We start from the raw sequence: 17,529 nt of genomic DNA, 5'->3' as shown, positions 1-17,529 counted from the left end.
ATACACAATTTACCGCAACAGTGCAGAAAGAAGTATGCCAAACCAGACCGCGTCCAGTGTCTCGTCACCTGCAGCATATTATATTGCCAAAAGTGACGTCTGCGTGAACAGCCGAGGCGAGAGCACTGGTTACGGTCTTTTCGCGGGCAGAAAGTTTGGACCGGGAGAGCAACTTGCTGTTTTCAAACGACCACTTGTTGCTTCACTGGATCCTGTACGACTGTTTGATACATGTGCAAACTGTTTTGTTTGGACTGAGGGTGCGTCTGCCGGTACGAGGCTGTACGTACCCGAAGAGACGAGAGTGTCAAAATGCGCAGGATGTCAAAGAATTAGGTACTGCAGTAAGGTACGTGAAATTTGGATTCATGATTCATATCTAGTATTGACAGGTCACAGAATTGCCAAAAAGAAGCTTGGTCTCGTGGACACAAGCACGAGTGTAAAGTCTTCAAAGCCTTGGGTGACAAAGAATTACCAAAAGCCGTACTTGCATGTATGGAGGTTTTGAGTAGGAGAAAGCATGGGCTCATCTCGGACGATGAATGGGAACAACTGTGTCGCTTGCAGTCCCACATTGACGACTTCAAGAAAAACGGCTCATACCCTAACATTGAATTGATGGCGATGGGAGCAAGCCAATTCTCATTAACGCAGGGGATGTTCGACAAAGACTTCGTGGCAGCGATGTATGCGAGGGTAAGTTGAAGAAGTATATTTTTATGTACCTACGCTGATGTAGTCAAGACACTCACAAACTCTCTCACACTCATCACGCCAACCTTGGACCCTCTGGGCATTGTCTTAGACTCGACGTTGGGCCATATCAATCACTCCTGTGACCCCAACGCCTACATCATGATGGATGGAGCCGAGACCAGCATTCGAACTCTAAGACCCATCAAGAAAGGTGAAGAGGTATACATCTCCTATATCGACACCACGAATCCATTCTCCCGACGGCAAAGTGAGCTAAAAGCGCGCTGGTTCTTCGTTTGCAAATGTACAAAATGCCAGAAGGGAGCCACTCTCGACGAAGACAACTGGGCAATCGAGCCGGAGAATCTACCCAATGAGATGGATCACGCCGCAGACGCTATCATTACACGTGAGGCACTTGCTCAGGATCCCTCCAATTATGTTGGTGATTCAAAAGAGGAAATCAAAATCGCCGCTTTACAAGGCAAGGCATTCGCCGAGTACGAAAGGGCGCAGCAGCTACAGAGCCCAGAGGCAGCTGTGCAAGCTATCCAGGATGTCATGCAATTTTGTCAACAGTCCAAGCTCTGGCCGCTCCATCGGCAGCCTTATGCCGCACTTCGCGATGACCTGATTGTGAACCTGCTCTCAATGGGCAAATTCACAGAAGCCTGGGCACAATGTGCAAAGCGATACAGGTACATTCTGCCAAAGCTATATCCGATACCATTCCATCCTGTGCGGGTAGTGCAAACGTGGCAGATGGCTATGTTGGCTGCGTATCTTGCCAGTTTGAAAGAAGGTGTTGGTGCTCCAGAGGCGAATATGGGGTTGATTGCCATGATGCTTGTGAAGCAGGTATTGGATGCGGCGAGATTCAGCCATGGTGCAGAGAGTGCATTTACGAGAAGTGTCAGGCTGAAGGCTGAAGAGATGATTGAGGCGCTTAAGGGAAATATAGGGAACCCGAACAAAGCTGTCATGGACAGAGAACTGAAGGTGCAACGAGACATATTGATCGAGATGGGTGATTGGGTGAAGGTCTGAGAGAGGTTCAGTTTGAGGTTGAGGGCTCATCCATTCGATCTTATGTAAAGAGTTTCATAATTTTGAAGTAACAGGAGTGCATGTGAATGACTCCTTCTGTCCTCGTCCACTTTCTTCTATGGCCAACTTGGCATGCATCGAAGCATGCGTCACGCGGTCTACAAATGTGACAGGTCGCATGCAAACGAAGGGTTCGTGTGCCACGCCAGTCTGGACCAGTGTAGTCTACAATAGTGGTGCGGAATACTGTGCAGTACTGTTTAGTACCATGAAAGCTCAGGAGTAGAGAGCAGAACCACCAGGGTCTGTCTTCTATAGTCTGCAAATATCAGGAAGACTCAGTCAAGCTACCGCAATTAAGAGGGGTATGGCGAGGTGAAAGTGAGCAGCTATCGCACCAAGCCTACTACCGATTCTCCCCTTCACCGCTGCTTGAGCTAGACAACGACTTTACTTCATCTGCAGTTGCAGTAGCTGGCACGCTGTCTACTTAGCTTTGTCTTCCAAGTCTAGTCACTGTCTCTCCAACCGTCCACTGTCATCACGATACGACACTTTATACCGCCGGTACAACCTTCAATATCCATCGCAAAATGCCGCCGAAGACGACCGCGCCTTCAGCCTCTAAAGATGTCCTCGAGGACTGCATCGCCGTTCTTATGGCCACGGGTGGCTCGACGAGTATTACTGGTGCCCAGTACGACATGATGTCGTCTATCAACGGCGAGCGCACTGCTTCCAGCTTCCAGCATCAGTTCCGCCACATCATCGCGAAGTCCAAAGAGCTCAAGCAACGTCTGGAGAACGGCGAGGAATTTCCTCCAGTTCCTCCTCCTAAAAAGAGCGGTATGTACGCTGGCAACTCTTGTTCACGTTTGTAGTACTGATTTTGGCTGTAGCACCGGCAACTCCTAAGAAACGCAAAGCTGCAGGTCAGAAAGAGACACCGAACAAGAAGGCGACACCGAAAAAGGATCACCGCAAGCAAGATACTCAGGCGGAAGAGCAATCCAGGGGCGATAGTCTTGAAGCCGAAGATTTCCAAATCAAGCAGGAAGATGCGTGGGGATTTGTCTGACTCGTCGCGACTTGAAAGTAGCCGACCAGACAGAAGCTGTACTATGCACGGTTTCGAGGTTGCTAATGCTCTCTTCAATGTGCCAAGTTGGTGAGATCTCAGATGATACAATGGAATGTCGCTGTGAGCTCGGTTCGCAGCATGCAGACGTTGAATGAAGAGAATTTCTTGAGCCGAATGAACAGATGAAACATTTACCTAGCAGTGCATTGTGAGACTGTGATGACATGGAATAGGTCAGATGGTGCGAGCTGTTCGGTGTATAAGTCGGCGTGACGAGGATTCAACGCTGTAAAGGGATGAAATTGTTTTTCATGCCCTGTACAGTATACAGTACGCCGTCTCGTGTATTACCCACTTTGCCATGCTTGGAAATGTATGGCACGCGTACCATGTTCACAGTACATAGGTACTATGGCAAGTCCAGCGGGGAGAACCTATTTCATTTCATCAATCGCGACAGCGGACTTGTGCTTGTTGAGCTATGACACGAATAGAATCTGGGTGAGATCGAGAAGCCGGATCTTCCGTAAATGGAGGACGTCTGGGGAGTTTTGATGACAGGTATTTATTAAGATGTATTGTGTAGAAGTGAGGCATGGGTTTAGATTTCCAGTTTTTGTAAAAGCCACCATATCTGTTATGGGCGTACACTGGCAGTAACTTGTCCACTGGTATCATTGATCCTCGGTTTCTCGCATTGGACATAGCAACTTATACCATTATAACTGTCCAGTGTCCAACTCACTCTTATGATCGCCAGGAATGAAATGGCTCACCCCTCGGCTTCTGGACTTGTCGCCATCGCGCACCAATTTCCGGGGGGTGGATCCTCACTTCGGGCCGCCCGCACATACACTCGGGCCTACAAGTGTTGTTGACCGTTGTCATACCGAATATGCGCCTTCTGGTGCCTCTCAAGTGCTCCATGGTTCCCTGTCATGGAAAGTATCGATAAGTCGTCTCATAGCTACATGGGAGAGTGGGCGCAAAAAGACGGCTCGTGCCTGGCATGTGGTGACGTCGCAGGCGGTTGTGCATGAAACTGGGAGTTTCCCACCCTAGACCCCGCTTACCTTATTTGGTTAGCAGCAGATTACGGGATGCACGGCAGCGGGTACCGAAACGGCAGAGCGAAAAAGGGTTGTCGCAAACGGTCGTTGCACAACGAACGCAGCCAGTTCTACCAACAGCGACAAAGAGCGAAGGAAAAAAAAGGGTTTGCGCTGCGACGAGTTTTTCTTTTCTCTTGGGGGGATCGATCGCTCGCTCACGGTGAGGATCGGGGTTTAGGGTACAATCTGACGGAAAAATTGGAAGATTTGCATGCGTGCGCCGCCATTCAGTGTGTGTTGCGCCGCCCAGTGGCCAGCAAAATACGCCTGCGCCCCCTGAAATTCCCCAGGTTATTGGAAGTCGTCAAGCTAAACTGTCAACAGCTAGCAAAAGATCTCACCGGCCGTTGGCGTTCTCTCGCTGGGCCAGGATGTGCAGTGGCGCCAAGGACTTTGGGGGTGAATGATTCTGGGCTAGTCCAAGCCCTTTCACAGGCGAGGCGCGTCGAGTCCTCTGGGAAAGGAAAGAAAAGGGGGGCCTCATGTGCAAGCGTCGATTACAATTCACCGATTGGGTCCATGGCCTTTGATCTTTGTTAGTGGAGAGGCTGCAACCATGCTTCTTCGGGCAGTCAATTTTGCATTCTTTGCCGTTGCTTGGGCCTGTCGCAGTCTGTCGCTAGCTTCTGCCATTGTCAGCCTGCCCAGCGCTGGGAGGCCCTTTCTTTCATATACCCCAACCCGCCGCCCGTCAACGACTTTCGTCTCCTTCTCTCTCACGCCTACTCTCGCTCCTAGACGCAGCAAATACATTCGTTCTCTACTATAATACCCACTGTCTACGTCTAATATCCTAATCACAACAATCAATCACCACCTCGTCCACCACCCTCAACATGCGTTTCGAGTCCATCTTTGCTGGCGCGGCCCTCATTGCTGCTGCCATCGCCCAGAACATTGCCATCAACTCCTTCCCTGCTGACGGCGTTGTTGGTGGTCGTACATACGAGGTCACCTACTCCCCAGCGGACGACGTGCCCACCACCTTCATTCTCCGTCAAGGTCCCTCCACCAACCTCAACACCATTAGCACCCTTACCAGTAAGCCATGTCATTCCCAAGACCACAGTTCACGCATGCTCATTCTCTCGCAGCTTCTGCTACCGGCGGAAAGTTTTCTTGGACTGTTGATGATGATCTGCCCAACCAGCCCAACTACGCGCTTGAGATTCGCCGTGGTGACCAGGTCAACTACTCTGCCCAGTTCGGTCTGACCGGTGGCGACGACGCTGTTTCATCCGCTGCCTCATCCGCTCCCGCTTCTAAGGCTTCTTCTGCCGCTGCCTCGTCTGCGCCTCACAGCAGCTCTGCCGCCAGCGTTGTCTCCTCCGTCCAGGCCTCTGTTACCATCAGCCCATCGGTTGGCACCAACGCTACTATCAGCACCGCTACTCTCAGCCCTACTGGAACTGGAGCTGTCCGCCCCAGCTCGACTAACACTGCTGGCATCCCCGAGAGCACTGGTGCTGCCTCCTCCATGGCTGGTAGCCCCATCGCTGTCATTTTTGGTGCCATCGCTGCTTTCGCTTTCCTCGCATAAGCGTCTGCCAGTGTTGTCTTCTCCAGTATCTATTTGTAATACTGTATAGGTGGCGTTAGATATCCCAGAGGCTTTGTTTACAGCCTCTTGTTAATGAGTCACGCGAGCATTGATGTCCGTGTCCTGACAGGTTGGATAATGCTGTACACTGCTTTGTCTAGCGCAGAAAGGTCTTGTACAGCGGGTAGCATCAAGTTAACCAAATCGAAACCATTACAATATTGAAACGTCCCTCATGTGCCGTGCGTGTGGTGCTAGTTATGTGTCACTAGATAGTATACCTTGCTTGCCCTCCTATGATTAGGGTTCGCCTTGGTGGTGTGTCAGACGTATCATACTATCCATCACGCCATGCTATCATGTAGAATCAGTGTGCATACATCGTCATTGTCTTGGCTGTTTCCAGTGTGAAACAAGACAAATTACTTTGGCCTCCTGCCCGCATCTGCCGTAGACACGGTCTCTGTATCGTGTGCGACGAAAGGTTGTGCTCAATCGATGACAACGATAGGTGGGTTTCACCACATCCCACCCCCATGCCGTGATACAATGCTGTCATGGTGCCATGAGACACGACTAGCTGTCGCATGTGCGTCGCTCACCCAAGTTACGCTTTCCCTGACGTACGCTGTACCATGCAAAAGCAACTACTAGCAATCACCTAGAGTACATTCTACATTCTGAAATGCTTTGCGCACTGATCTCAGACAGTGGATCGTCTGCGCAAATCATCCCCACAGAACCAAACTTTTGCAACGACGGATCGACGTCGCTATTGAACTGCAACCACAACTGTGACCATGATTGACCATCAGCTTCCCCACAGTGGACACTTCATGCACTCCACCTTGCAGCGCAGCGCATCTGCACGCACCCGCTGCTCCTCGCCACCTTGCCATCACGACAACCCTGCAACACTCAGCAACCGTCTCTATGCGTAGGCGTTCTACAGGCACAAATCATCGCAGAATACCAACTCTCACATTCTCACAACATCTCCCAAGTTAGGCCCGCCGCTCCCTCCCTTGCCAGTAAAATCTTGCATCGCCACTTGCGCAGTCAATTTACAAAACGCTGGGCATGTAGTACAGCGTGGCGCGCCATATTTGCGCTTCAACACACTTGCATATCACACGGGCAACGAATGGCCCTGAGAAGGGCTTGCATGTGCGCTAATGCCAGGGAGGTGGGCGAAGACGTCCGGCCCAGGCGGAGAGCACATGCGGTAAGCTGATAATGCTGGGTAGATGGTTGGACACTGCGCTCACCGGTTGGGGATTATCGACACCACAAGAACGATTTGAGCGAGTCCTTCAGTGCTGGGGCTGGGGCTGAGCACTGAAGGACCTATGACTTGGACGGCTGGATGTGGACGGCTGGATGTCTGGTCTGGAATACCAAACGCTGGTGGGAAAGTCTTGAGAAGAGAGATGATGGCTTGCAAGCAGGGCTGGGGTTGAGCGCTAACTACAACTACCGTACTCTACAAGGCTCGCTGGTATCGAGATGAATCTTGCACCAGTAATGTGGTCAGGCTTATGGCGAATCATGGTCTTCTATTCCGACTTCATCAATCTTTGATCTAACATCATGATAACAATGCCAACAGGCCAGGAGGTAATGGTAATCTTGGCTATTGTGAGAATCACGTTACTTGGCTTGTGCCATTGGATTGGATTAAGTGTAGAAGTGGCAAATCATGTGACTCTCAAACTACCTGAGCGTATGAGTATACACACTCACTCGGCTTCCCCTATCGGCGCGGTATTGGTTGTTGCCAATTCGGCTTCTGTCGAATCAAAGCCATACGAATTTCTCATTGGCCACATTGATCTTACAGATTGATCGTTTATAGGGCACCGAGAGCGTCACGTCTCTTGAACACATTGTACCTGCGTCAAATTATGCTGTATCAGGCTGATAAGGAATCGAGATGGAAGAATGTAAATAAAGAAGTGTCTTTCTTATGAGCAATGTGCTACCTCGATGAGCTCTAAGTACTGTTTCACGTCTGCTGCGACTTGTAGAATCACCAGCGAGTTACTCCGAGCCATCTATCGCCAATACTATCATTCCTCATTCCCATTTACCCCTTTTCTTCTCTGAATCTATATGAATAGGCCCGCGTACTCTTCCTCTACGTTGAACCCCAGATATGGTATGCAGATCTCGGGTTCGGTGACCGCACTTGGATGCGGAGAGCCGAAGACCACCAACTAAACTCACTTCACCCAACCACATGCAATGTGCATAAATAAGAGCGGAAACAAGACTGAAAAATCCGGGGTTTGGTAGCTATTCAGAGGAAATAGGCGCTGCTGCTCGCATGTAGGTTTATTCTTTTGCCTGTACCACGCTATGGACAATTTGATATCTAATTAACATAGTTGCGAGAGAGTGCCTCTTTCTTGTCAATATTACATATATTGGAATGACAGCATCTCACAAATCACAACTTCTACCAACCCTACATCAGAGCTAACTCCCTGGATATTAGTACATTTTTCCAAATCTCCTTCAACATGCGCAAGCCCTTCCTTTGCCTCCCCCTTCTCTCTCTGTTGGGTCTCACAGCCGCCCAAACATCTTCATGGGGCGAGCCCTTCATTGTCGATAATAGCGCGCTACCAACCAGACCATCCACGGCGAACCTCCTATCCAGCACGGCCACTCAGTCAAGACTCGATGTCGCCACTTCTCCACCGACAGTCCCCTCGGTGCCAGATGGCGCGGTCATTCCAGGCATCCAAAGTGCGATCAGCAAGGCGAGCTTTGATCCGAGTGGCTCGGAGACGATGAGCAGCGCGGGCCTGCAGAGTGCCGCTGCTGCAGAAGGTATGGGAGGTCTGAGGACAATGGGATTTGCGGGGGCTTTGGCTGCGGCCGCAGGTGTCCTGGCTGTTTAGGTGGGTGAGAGATGGTGTCCTTTTTCATGAATGCAATCACGGTAGGACAATCAATAGGCGTATAGCATTAAGTCAAGGTTATATGGACTAACAGATGGTGTAGTAATAATTTGCTCTTGGTCGATTAAACTTCGCAGTCTTTAACCCTCGAGCGCTATCTATCTAATAATGACTATTCTGGAAAAAGAACTTTACTCTTTACTCAAGTGCTCATCTGAGGTATTCATGAGCGGTACCACATAAAAAGAAGACATACACAAGAAATGGGTATGTCACATCCAGCTGTTCCACCGCCTCACACAGTATTACACATTCTCATTGTCCAAACCAACGAGCACGGAAAAGGATCCAAGCAATCATTGTAACTATTCCTTGCGCAGTACTAGCCAGGACAACCCCAAATTGTTGGGCCACAGCAAAACCGAGTGCTTGACCACGCCTGTGTATAGCAGATCTTGCCGTAGCATTGGCTATCCGTGGTACAAGAGGAGCCGGCGGTGAGTAGGTAAGCAGTTGTGAAGGCTGTGGGCGTGGACGTGGACGGATTGATATTGGCCTGCTGGCTTAAGGTGGATGTGGCAGTGTCCCGTGCTTTGGTTGAGGATGGTACGGGCGAAGTGACAGTGAACGTGGGTGTGAAAGACAGTGTTGACGAAGGATGCGTGTAAGGTGTTAGGATATCTTTCAAGATCGAGGAGCAGTCGGAGAATGATGGTGAATCTTCTACGTTGGCAGATAATGGTGTCTCATTCTATGAGGTTAGCAACTTGCTTCGGTTGCTAGAGACGATGGCTTACGGATGGCTCCGGGTTAGACCTCTTCTCTTGCGATGATGACTTGACGGAGAAGTAGGCAATAATGAATATGACAATGATAACTAGGACTATGGACGAATCAAATTTCCAACTCCCAGTTGCTATGTGCATGTGTAGAAGTTGGCTCCACCCATTGTTGCCTGTGGTGATATGCTGGGGTTCATTGATGACATTATAATGCTCATTCTCGTTATTGTTGTTTTCGTTGACTGCAATCTTCTGGGTTCCAGAGACCTCATTACTTTCGACAGCGATCTGTCTGTCGCTCTCCGGCATTGTCGTCTGGGGTCTTGGTATTATCGGAAGCCATGGGGACCACAGAGTATAAGTTCAGCGACTCGGACTGCGTTGCTTTGACACATGTACCATCACTCTGAAAACGGGAAATTCCGAATCCACCTAACCAACACCTATGGCAATCCTCAAATGACTTGGGCGGGATGATGGTACCCAAATAAGAAGGACTGTCTGCCTCGCTACCCATATGCCGCACGCCAGGCAACACAAATGAGAATCTGCCTTATCTCTTCGAGGTAGGGTTTTCATTCAAGCCTCGACCAATCTTTTCATACTCTAGCCGAATCTGCATTTTATCCGGAAGTACGGTGTGACGTGCAAGGTTCGCATAGGGCCCGGGGTGCAGCGGCTGCCTCTCCTGCAGCTCGATGATACCTTGAGCTTACCACCTCCAATCGCAGCCATTCTAAAACCTTCAGTAGTCGCTGAGGCATTTTGGTAGTCATGCCCCACTCGTTTGCAGTAAGCTCAGAGAGCCTGATGATACCTGCTACACTTCTAATTGATGATTGCATTGGAAGGGTCACGCATAAGTTTGAATATTATGGAGGCTGCTTACTCTCTGTCCAAATTGTCTTATTTTTATCATGGAAGCAATTTCAATTGCTGCCAGTGTGTCCCAGATTGTCGTATATAGCGTTTCTTCAATCCACTATTTAAGAAAGTTAACCTCAGAACTCACCCAAGGTAGTTCCGCATATTACGAAGAAGAGAAGAGCATCCGTTCCTTGCTCGACATCGTTTCTCGACTTTATCTGCAGAACGAGATCGACGACAGTGATCACCTTCTTTCGATTTTGCTAGACATATCCCGTGTTTCCTGCGACATCCTTCACTGTTTTCGACCGAAGATCGTCTGGGGTCTCAATTTGGCTCCTATCATCAACAAGGATAAGATCCTTTCATCTCTGGCACTGCTTGATACGAAACGAAAACTTCTTCATATCCACAATACCCTATCCTTGCTGCAACCAGGCCATCAAAGGCATCAAACCCGTTCCACAATGGCGCAACAGAATCGCGAGGTAAGAGAGCCTCCTAGCACAGCTAGTCTACCACGAGGAATCCATAATAATCTTTGCAGATCGAATTTAGTGAACACCGCACGGAGGGAGTCGCAGAGCGTTTCAGCGGATTACAACCTAATGTCCTGGAATCAACCAAAAAGATCACATCGAAAGGAAATTATGTAGGACCAGGGGCTATGGACCTTGGCTTCAACCAGACTGAGCTCTCCAACGATCACCGGATACAAGCGATGCATCAAAACGTCAAATATTATACACAACGTCCTGCAGAAGACTCTCATGATAACAAAGCCAAAGTCGCATCTTCAGCCTTCTCTGGGGTTAAAAAATATGGTTTCGAGTCGGATGAAGCCTAGAGCAATGTCTCGAAGCCAGCTAAATAACATGGGCAACATCACTGGAGTATATGAGGATTTTCGCTTTGCAAGCGTGCGGTGCGTACTTGGTAACAAATTGTAGCAAGCAGCGGTTAGGCAAAATGAATTTATGGACGTCATCTTTGGCATGGTTCCCAAGTACTGCATGCGAGCGGTTAGGCAAAATGAATTTATGGACGTCATCTTTGGCATGGTTCCCAAGTACTGCATGCGATTTGAATCCGCTCGTCACCTATTTCCATATAGTGATCCTTTTGGGCTTATGACTATGGCTTATGCTGTAATTTTGTTTGGAAACGCAATGATCCCCTATGCAAACCTCAAGCACAAAAAAAACACTGTGAGGGAAACATCATCGTTTTAATCTATTACGTTGAACCAGAAATCTCGGAAATTCCGCTGCAACACAATGGGACTAACAGGACTAACAGGACTGCCACAGTACTCACGCTCTCTTAGACTCGTCTCTCCTTCTTGACCTTGTCTTCCCACGTCTCCAAGAGCAGCTCTAGGGTATGTCCCATGATCTTCTCCACTACCACCACCACCATCGACAACAATGTCTCTCCCCCACAGGCCCGCGGCCTGATATACATTCGCGACATCTGCAGTCCCCAATTCCTACGGATGTTGTGCCATTTCTTTGCCATCAAGTTCCCATTTGTCCGCATTTGTCGGCATTTCATTCCCATTGGGACGGTGGGCTTGCATATGAAATGCAGTCTTCTCCTCTGTATATGGGTTATGGTGTTGGTTGCCGGGTTGTTGGTACAGAGTGTGAGAAGCAAAGGGATAGGGGTCGTATCCTGCTGCACTTGCTCCTGGTACAACGGGGCTTCCTGCTAGTGTGCAGCCGGGGAGGGTTGGGGTGCCTGCGTCGAATGTGGGGGGAGATGTGCTGATGAGGGTTGAACTGCGGTTTAGGTCACTGAAAGATGTGCTGGGCTGCTGGCTTCTTTGTCGGCGGGAGTTTGTGATGAGGCTCTTCGTCTCTTGTGGCGGAGGATGAGCATGATGAGGATCCCGAGGAGGGCGAGTATTCCGATGCCACCGAGGACTGCGCCGATAACTATGCCAATGGATGGCTTGGAACTTGCGGTTGAGAGTACGACTGGAACAGCGGTCTTCGTCGTGGTTGTGGAGGTTCGTGTGGCACTGACCAAACGAGATGGTGACACTGACGTCCGCTGCACTCGATGCTGCAGCTTCAATTGAGGAAGCAACCCTTGTGACTTCTGCGGTTGACGCTGAGGGTTCCAGAGTCTTTATCACGCCGTTTATTGCGCTTGTGATGACAGCTGTTGGGATTGTGACATCTTTGCTCGCCAGTATCGCGGTCACTTCCCCAGCAATACTGGAAATTACACTGCCAATTTGTCTCCCACGCACCCGTTTTTTACACTCTAAGATATTTGCGCCAAAGCTACCTACTGCGCGACAACTTCGTGTTGCATAGGCTGCTATGGTTTTGCGATCGGCGTGTGGCGATGTAGAAGTCGCAGACTCATCGAAGCATCCGCGATTAACTATTAGCGACATCACCATGCATTGCAGCCGGCAGCTATCTGAATAGACACACGAGAAGTCCCCATAGATATCGTTCATATAAATACATATAGTTCGTCGTCTGTATTTGCGGCACGCAAGGGAAGTATATCTGCACCGCCTGGACACAAGAATCGATCGCACTAAATCATCGTAAATATCAGCCAGGCACACCAAAAGTACAAACCACCCAGATAACGTAGCCGGGATAAGAGAGAGAACAGTCTAGACATACAACTTGGCATCTCCAGCATTCTGCACCACAGAAATTGTGGGCACTCTGAGCGCCGATAGAAGTGTAAGGAATGAAGCAAACATCGCAGCAGCTCAATTTACTGAGCCTGCAATTTCAAATGTCAGAAGGTATCACCTCTTACGAATGTACGTCGAGGCAGGGCATATTCCATACTTTGGACCGCGGACCCGTAGGTGCGTCTCCAATCCAGCTTATTGCGTGTTCATACCTAAGTGGCGCACTCATGCGCTCCTCCACCCAGACACATTGTAATCCCAAGACGCCCATCCTGCATCCCAACTGCTCCTCGGACGCAAAGAAACCTGTTGGATCAAATGATGTCGGGCGTGGAGTGGCACAATGAGGTTGGTGTGGCGAGCGTCTGTGGCAGTGCGCATTCGACAGTTTTGATTGGAAGATTGGGAGAAATACTGGGGGTGTACGAGATGCGTGTTCCTTGAATCTAGAATGTTGATTTGATCAATACGTCACGCCACGTCCTGGCATGGTCAGTGAGAACGGGTTGTCAGTAGTGATCGGAAGAGACGGCCGGTGCGGACGGGTGCGGAGTGAGGAGGCATTGCAGGTATTGTTAGATTTGTACTCTACTCCTAGAAGGCTATAACCGATATTAGAACCGTGGACATGGCGATTGACGATGCATAAAAAAGTCCAGATAAGGAGATCATCAAACAGATGAAGATGTGAGAGCAGTGTGTTTGATAACTCCGATTGAGAACTGAGGGGGTATGTTCGCCAAAAGACAGACCCAATACTACCATAGATAAGATCATTCATGAACATCACCTCTGTAGTTCCATTCCGATTACCACCCCCGCTCACACTTATTCATTTGCAATATTCTCAACATCCTCTCCTCACTTGCCAGTGCCCTCACCCACACCCTCCATCCGACTGACTAACCTCTTCACCCCACTCCATTCCTCACTCCTCGTTTCCACACCACCCAAATCATTCCCAACCTCAAACACCGTGACCACGCCATCCATCCCTCCTACCGCAACCCTCCTGCCCTCATTCTTCTCCCACGCTAACTTGTTCAAACTGCGATTCATATACCCCAACCCTGTCGGCATATTCGCAAACGCGCCCTTCTTCCCATCGCTAGGTTTGACAGATTGCATAGGGACTTCCATATCGACGTTGATATCCCAGACCTCGAGGCTTCCCGCTCCGTCTACGAGGGCGAACACAGAGGGTTTGACGGGCGACCAACGGGCATCGTAGACGAGATCTTCACGCGCAATGTCCAAGACAGGCGTGACTTGTTGAGCGGTACCGGGAAGCGTGGTGTTTGCCGCGCCTGTTGCGGCTGGGGGTCGAACCTTCCAAAGCTTGACGCTCCAGTCGACGCTGGAGCTGAGAACCAAGTCTCCAAGATCAATTTGTCCTTTTGCGGGGTGAAAGTCAAGACTCATGACAGGTGCAGCATGGCCGCCGTACTTGACGCGACCATCGACGCCGGCTTTAGCACCGGCCCGATCGTAACGGTGACAGGGGTATATGGAGCCTTCTTCTGTACCGGCAAGAAAGTAGGTTGGATCTGATTGAGGAAAGGCGATGCATGTGACAGCCATGTCGTCCGTCTTGGCTGGAGGAGGGGAAGTGAGTTCGAGGAATTCCTGTGGCTGTGAGAGCATATCCACTGTCCATCCGCAGACCACACCGTCTGTCGAGCATGAAATGATGTTGTTGGCGTTTTGCGTTCCAACAATGTCGATGGAATAGACAGGATGCGTATGACCAGAGCCTGTCAGAGGTGTCTTCTGGATAGGGGCAGACTTGGCGCGGGTGTCCCATAACAGCACTTGCCCTGAGTAGGCGCCACCGATGATGAGATTGGGATGAAAGGGGGAGAATTTTGCGGTGAGGATGTCGGATTGAGCGTGGAAGATGTACTCTGGGCGGTCGTGCATGTGCAGGTTCCAGACCTGGACAAGGCCATCAGGGTCGTGTGGAGCAGATGGATTCTTCGTATACGATGCTAGCACGAGCTCTGGAAACTGGAAGATGTTAGTGTTGTGTTAGTCACAAAGGCGGATTTCGTTCCTACCTTTGTCGAGAAGCCTAGGTCCGAGATCATCCTCTTCTTGCTCCACCGGTCGTCCCAGAATTGTGCAATCTCCTTTATCCGGCGGCCCTTCTTGCCGCCGCTGGAACCATAGCCCTCGTCTTCATCATCGACACCGACACCGCCGAGCGCATAGTCGGCGAGGATATCGTATTCGAGCTGTTGGTCAAGCGCTCGTTCTAGGACCTTCGTACTGCGCTCCACAAAACCAATGAATTCTTCCGAGTTCTCAACGGCCGCCAACTCTTCATTCGTAAGCGTCTTGAACGGAAAGTTCTCTTCCGAGGTCGTCTGTGGCGCGCCGTCCTGCGGTGCTTGCTGAGCAGCCTTGAGTTCCTCCTCAATCTCCTTGCGCAGCTGCATCCGAATCTCCTCGTCCTTTTCTTTTTGTCTCCGACTTAGTCGCTTGCTCTTGGGCGATCGCGTGGGACTCTCATCCCGTTCTGTATCACTGCCTCCTGCTCCACGTGTCTTGTGTGGGCTCCATTCTATGCTTGCCTGCACACCTTTGCTGTATGTGATAACTTCCTTCTCCTTGGTGACTTCGTTTGTGACTTGGCCGTCAAACTCGTAGACGGTGGCTAGGGGTCCAATGGACAGGGTCTGCATTTCGCGGTCGACCATGCTAGAAAGCGAGGCTGGATAACCCGTGGGGCCTTCATTGTCGCTGCTCAACTGCCCTGCGCTGACTATGGATTCGGGTCGTGCTGCTCGTCCTGGGCCGGCTGGTGAGCCTGGTTGTGTGGAGCTCGGCCGGCTTTCGTTAAGGATGCTGTTTATGAGATTGTTGACGTCTGCTCTCTTTCCTTCGATGTCTATACTGCGTCGTGGTATGGGTGACAGCACCTATGGAAGTACTATTAGCAGCGGTGTGGTGGAGAGAGGTGGGACGACTCGCCTCGCCCGAAGGACTGCCATTGTAAGACTGCCTGTTTGCTTGTTCCTGCCTCCTGAGTTCGCGCTGCCTCTTCAGTTCAGCAAGTTTGGCCTTCTTTGCGAGGATCTCGTCGCGGCGTTGCTGCACAGTAGACTCCATGGCGTTGAAGTACAAGTCGCCGGTGTATCGTGTGGTAACGCAGGTGAAGTCACAAAAGCACCCAGTTGTCTTCCCTTCTTTTTGGGTCCAGGTACAAAGCAACAACACAGCTACAGCTAGACAGGCGCCGTGGAAAGACAAGGCAGTCAGCGCACGTTTGTTTGTCTCTCCATCCAATGGTTCGCGCCAAGCTTATCCAGGGACGCTCTCCACTACCTAAGTTAGCTCGCGAATCATCCCGAGACAGCCAAATCTTGCGCCAGGTCCGCCAACCTCAACTTCCCACGCTTCCCACGCCCCAGCTATCTCTGCCCACGCTCTCCGCCCACCGACACCCCGACACCCAACCCCCTCGGACCTTTAGCATCCGGTGCTTCCTCATCGCACACCCCGATTCAACTGCCATTGGACGCCCACGAGCCTCGCAGCCGCTCCTGCAAGCCCTCGCACGACACAAGTGACCATGTCTACATCCGTCGGAGTCAACGTACGCCCCTCTGCCCACAAATGAGAGGATGGGATGCTAATGGAATACACTTCCAGGTCCTCCGATGGTCCGCCCTCGGATTCGGTGTCTTCTACGGCGCCTACCACCAATTGTCCCTCAGCGCTGCGGATAGGGCAAAGGCCATGCAAAAGGAATGGGAGCGCAAGGAGAGGTTAATCAAGGAGGCCAAGCAACAGTGGGCAAAGGAGCACCCGTCAGAACAGCCAAAGTCGTCAGGAGGTATGTGCAATACCCGCCAACCGTTTTTGTACGGGGGAGAGTGGAAACTTCCATCAGATCAGACAAGGTGCGATGGGAAGATCAATGGCTGACACAGGCAATAGTCAGCGCAGACCCTAACGACCCCAACGCCGACCTGAACGTGCTGTTGGGCATAACCGACAAGGCTTAAGCAGCATCGGAATCGATGCAACTGCAGATGAAATCAATGCACATTCCATCGGCAAGGAAATGGCTGCAGATATGGCATCCTCAACCAGTCAACATGCATACCCGGGTCTGATGATGGCAGAACAATACAGTCAATAATACTGGGTGCAAGACAGCCAACGAGAGGAAAAACGTCACAATCTCTTTGTATTTTGTACCTTCCTGTACAGTAGAGTAAAGTTGAGATGCAGAGTTTGACCCACGTTTTTCAATATACATGCTTTACGGACCCCTTCAAAGTTAAAACAGATGTTGATGTGTATGGTGTGTGCCAACAATGATTCATATTTCTATTCTAAATGCATTGCAACCAACCATACACTACCACACCTCAGTTTACTCACGCCCCCCTCTATAATGTACAGACAATATGCTCACAGAAAAATTTAGACCTGCCGAAGACACCCTGCGACAGCCAAAGGAAATGGCAAGGAGGTACTTCAGAAGAGTAAGAAATGACGTAACACGCTTTGTGTCTCTCACTCTCTCACATGTCGCAACCAACTCTCTTCCTTTTCTCCGTTAGGCGTCTGAGAGAATCGATGCAGGGTACGCGAGCGCCTTGAATCCAGAGTCAAAGCTCTTTCCAGAGTCAAAGCCCATATTGTTAGCCAACAAGATATGCATGCGGGAGACTTACAAAAAAAAACCTCTAGGGATCCCGCCCACCCAGACTTTGCGCCAGCAGCCTTGACTCTAACAGGTAGATCGAGTGCGCCACGTCCAGGCCATCACCGGGTACGCGACCCTAATACTCGAACTGAAACCCACCCCGCTAACGG

General features: G+C 50.4%; 9 protein-coding genes across 9 annotated transcripts; 6 read left to right on the top strand and 3 right to left on the bottom strand.

Moving 5' to 3' along the window:
* Positions 1–26: 26 nt before the first annotated feature.
* IAQ61_004555 (uncharacterized protein) lies at positions 27–1,850 on the top strand. The gene is made up of 3 exons (XM_066096405.1): positions 27–349; positions 400–699; positions 748–1,850. Exons 1-3 carry the CDS (start codon positions 35–37, stop codon positions 1,744–1,746), a joined length of 1,614 nt encoding a protein of 537 aa, XP_065953723.1. The 5' UTR covers positions 27–34; the 3' UTR covers positions 1,747–1,850.
* Positions 1,851–2,339: 489 nt separating this feature from the next.
* Positions 2,340–2,627, top strand: IAQ61_004554 (uncharacterized protein; the record flags this gene model as incomplete). Its single annotated transcript, XM_003839151.2, has 1 exon — positions 2,340–2,627. One exon carries the CDS (start codon positions 2,340–2,342, stop codon positions 2,625–2,627), a length of 288 nt encoding a protein of 95 aa, XP_003839199.2.
* A 2,038-nt stretch (positions 2,628–4,665) lies between these two features.
* On the top strand, positions 4,666–5,706 carry IAQ61_004553 (uncharacterized protein). Its single transcript, XM_066096404.1, has 2 exons — positions 4,666–4,980; positions 5,034–5,706. Exons 1-2 carry the CDS (start codon positions 4,776–4,778, stop codon positions 5,477–5,479), a joined length of 651 nt encoding a protein of 216 aa, XP_065953722.1. The 5' UTR covers positions 4,666–4,775; the 3' UTR covers positions 5,480–5,706.
* A 1,885-nt stretch (positions 5,707–7,591) lies between these two features.
* Positions 7,592–8,385, top strand: IAQ61_004552 (uncharacterized protein; the record flags this gene model as incomplete). Its single annotated transcript, XM_003839149.2, has 3 exons — positions 7,592–7,637; positions 7,792–7,807; positions 7,977–8,385. 3 exons carry the CDS (start codon positions 7,592–7,594, stop codon positions 8,383–8,385), a joined length of 471 nt encoding a protein of 156 aa, XP_003839197.2.
* Positions 8,386–8,767: 382 nt separating this feature from the next.
* Positions 8,768–9,476, bottom strand: IAQ61_004551 (uncharacterized protein; the record flags this gene model as incomplete). The annotated part of the gene is made up of 2 exons (XM_066096403.1): positions 8,768–9,136; positions 9,183–9,476. 2 exons carry the CDS (start codon positions 9,474–9,476, stop codon positions 8,768–8,770), a joined length of 663 nt encoding a protein of 220 aa, XP_065953721.1.
* Positions 9,477–9,949: 473 nt separating this feature from the next.
* On the top strand, positions 9,950–11,116 carry IAQ61_004550 (uncharacterized protein). The gene is made up of 2 exons (XM_003839148.2): positions 9,950–10,522; positions 10,582–11,116. Exons 1-2 carry the CDS (start codon positions 10,085–10,087, stop codon positions 10,879–10,881), a joined length of 738 nt encoding a protein of 245 aa, XP_003839196.1. The 5' UTR covers positions 9,950–10,084; the 3' UTR covers positions 10,882–11,116.
* A 407-nt stretch (positions 11,117–11,523) lies between these two features.
* On the bottom strand, positions 11,524–12,356 carry IAQ61_004549 (uncharacterized protein; the record flags this gene model as incomplete). Its single annotated transcript, XM_066096402.1, has 2 exons — positions 11,524–12,268; positions 12,334–12,356. The coding sequence occupies 2 exons, from the start codon at positions 12,354–12,356 to the stop codon at positions 11,524–11,526; spliced, it is 768 nt and encodes a 255-aa protein (XP_065953720.1).
* Positions 12,357–13,170: 814 nt separating this feature from the next.
* On the bottom strand, positions 13,171–15,810 carry IAQ61_004548 (uncharacterized protein; the record flags this gene model as incomplete). The annotated part of the gene is made up of 4 exons (XM_066096401.1): positions 13,171–13,182; positions 13,702–14,706; positions 14,757–15,620; positions 15,673–15,810. 4 exons carry the CDS (start codon positions 15,808–15,810, stop codon positions 13,171–13,173), a joined length of 2,019 nt encoding a protein of 672 aa, XP_065953719.1.
* Positions 15,811–16,062: 252 nt separating this feature from the next.
* On the top strand, positions 16,063–16,994 carry IAQ61_004547 (uncharacterized protein). The gene is made up of 3 exons (XM_003839145.2): positions 16,063–16,297; positions 16,354–16,537; positions 16,642–16,994. The coding sequence occupies exons 1-3, from the start codon at positions 16,274–16,276 to the stop codon at positions 16,707–16,709; spliced, it is 276 nt and encodes a 91-aa protein (XP_003839193.1). The 5' UTR covers positions 16,063–16,273; the 3' UTR covers positions 16,710–16,994.
* The last annotated feature ends 535 nt before the right edge of the window (positions 16,995–17,529 follow it).

The sequence above is a fragment of the Plenodomus lingam genome (assembly GCF_022343315.1).
Source record: "Plenodomus lingam strain CAN1 chromosome Unknown contig_19, whole genome shotgun sequence".
NCBI lineage: Eukaryota > Fungi > Ascomycota > Dothideomycetes > Pleosporales > Leptosphaeriaceae > Plenodomus > Plenodomus lingam.
Note: the sequence above shows the minus strand (reverse complement) of the source record. Positions and strands in the feature narration are given on the sequence as shown.

What these genes read in the sequence shown, in the direction of transcription:
- IAQ61_004555 (XM_066096405.1), top strand. Translation starts at nt 35, where the DNA reads ATGCCAAACCAGACCGCGTCCAGTGTCTCGTCACCTGCAGCATATTAT. An exon ending in GAATTAGGTACTGCAGTAAG is followed by an intron (nt 350 to 399) that starts GTACGTGAAATT and finishes GACAGGTCACAG; the next exon opens with AATTGCCAAAAAGAAGCTTG. An exon ending in TGGCAGCGATGTATGCGAGG is followed by an intron (nt 700 to 747) that starts GTAAGTTGAAGA and finishes GATGTAGTCAAG; the next exon opens with ACACTCACAAACTCTCTCAC.
- IAQ61_004547 (XM_003839145.2), top strand. Translation starts at nt 16,274, where the DNA reads ATGTCTACATCCGTCGGAGTCAAC. An exon ending in CTACATCCGTCGGAGTCAAC is followed by an intron (nt 16,298 to 16,353) that starts GTACGCCCCTCT and finishes ATACACTTCCAG; the next exon opens with GTCCTCCGATGGTCCGCCCT. An exon ending in ACAGCCAAAGTCGTCAGGAG is followed by an intron (nt 16,538 to 16,641) that starts GTATGTGCAATA and finishes CACAGGCAATAG; the next exon opens with TCAGCGCAGACCCTAACGAC.
- IAQ61_004550 (XM_003839148.2), top strand. Translation starts at nt 10,085, where the DNA reads ATGGAAGCAATTTCAATTGCTGCCAGTGTGTCCCAGATTGTCGTATAT. An exon ending in TGGCGCAACAGAATCGCGAG is followed by an intron (nt 10,523 to 10,581) that starts GTAAGAGAGCCT and finishes TAATCTTTGCAG; the next exon opens with ATCGAATTTAGTGAACACCG.
- IAQ61_004553 (XM_066096404.1), top strand. Translation starts at nt 4,776, where the DNA reads ATGCGTTTCGAGTCCATCTTTGCTGGCGCGGCCCTCATTGCTGCTGCC. An exon ending in CACCATTAGCACCCTTACCA is followed by an intron (nt 4,981 to 5,033) that starts GTAAGCCATGTC and finishes ATTCTCTCGCAG; the next exon opens with CTTCTGCTACCGGCGGAAAG.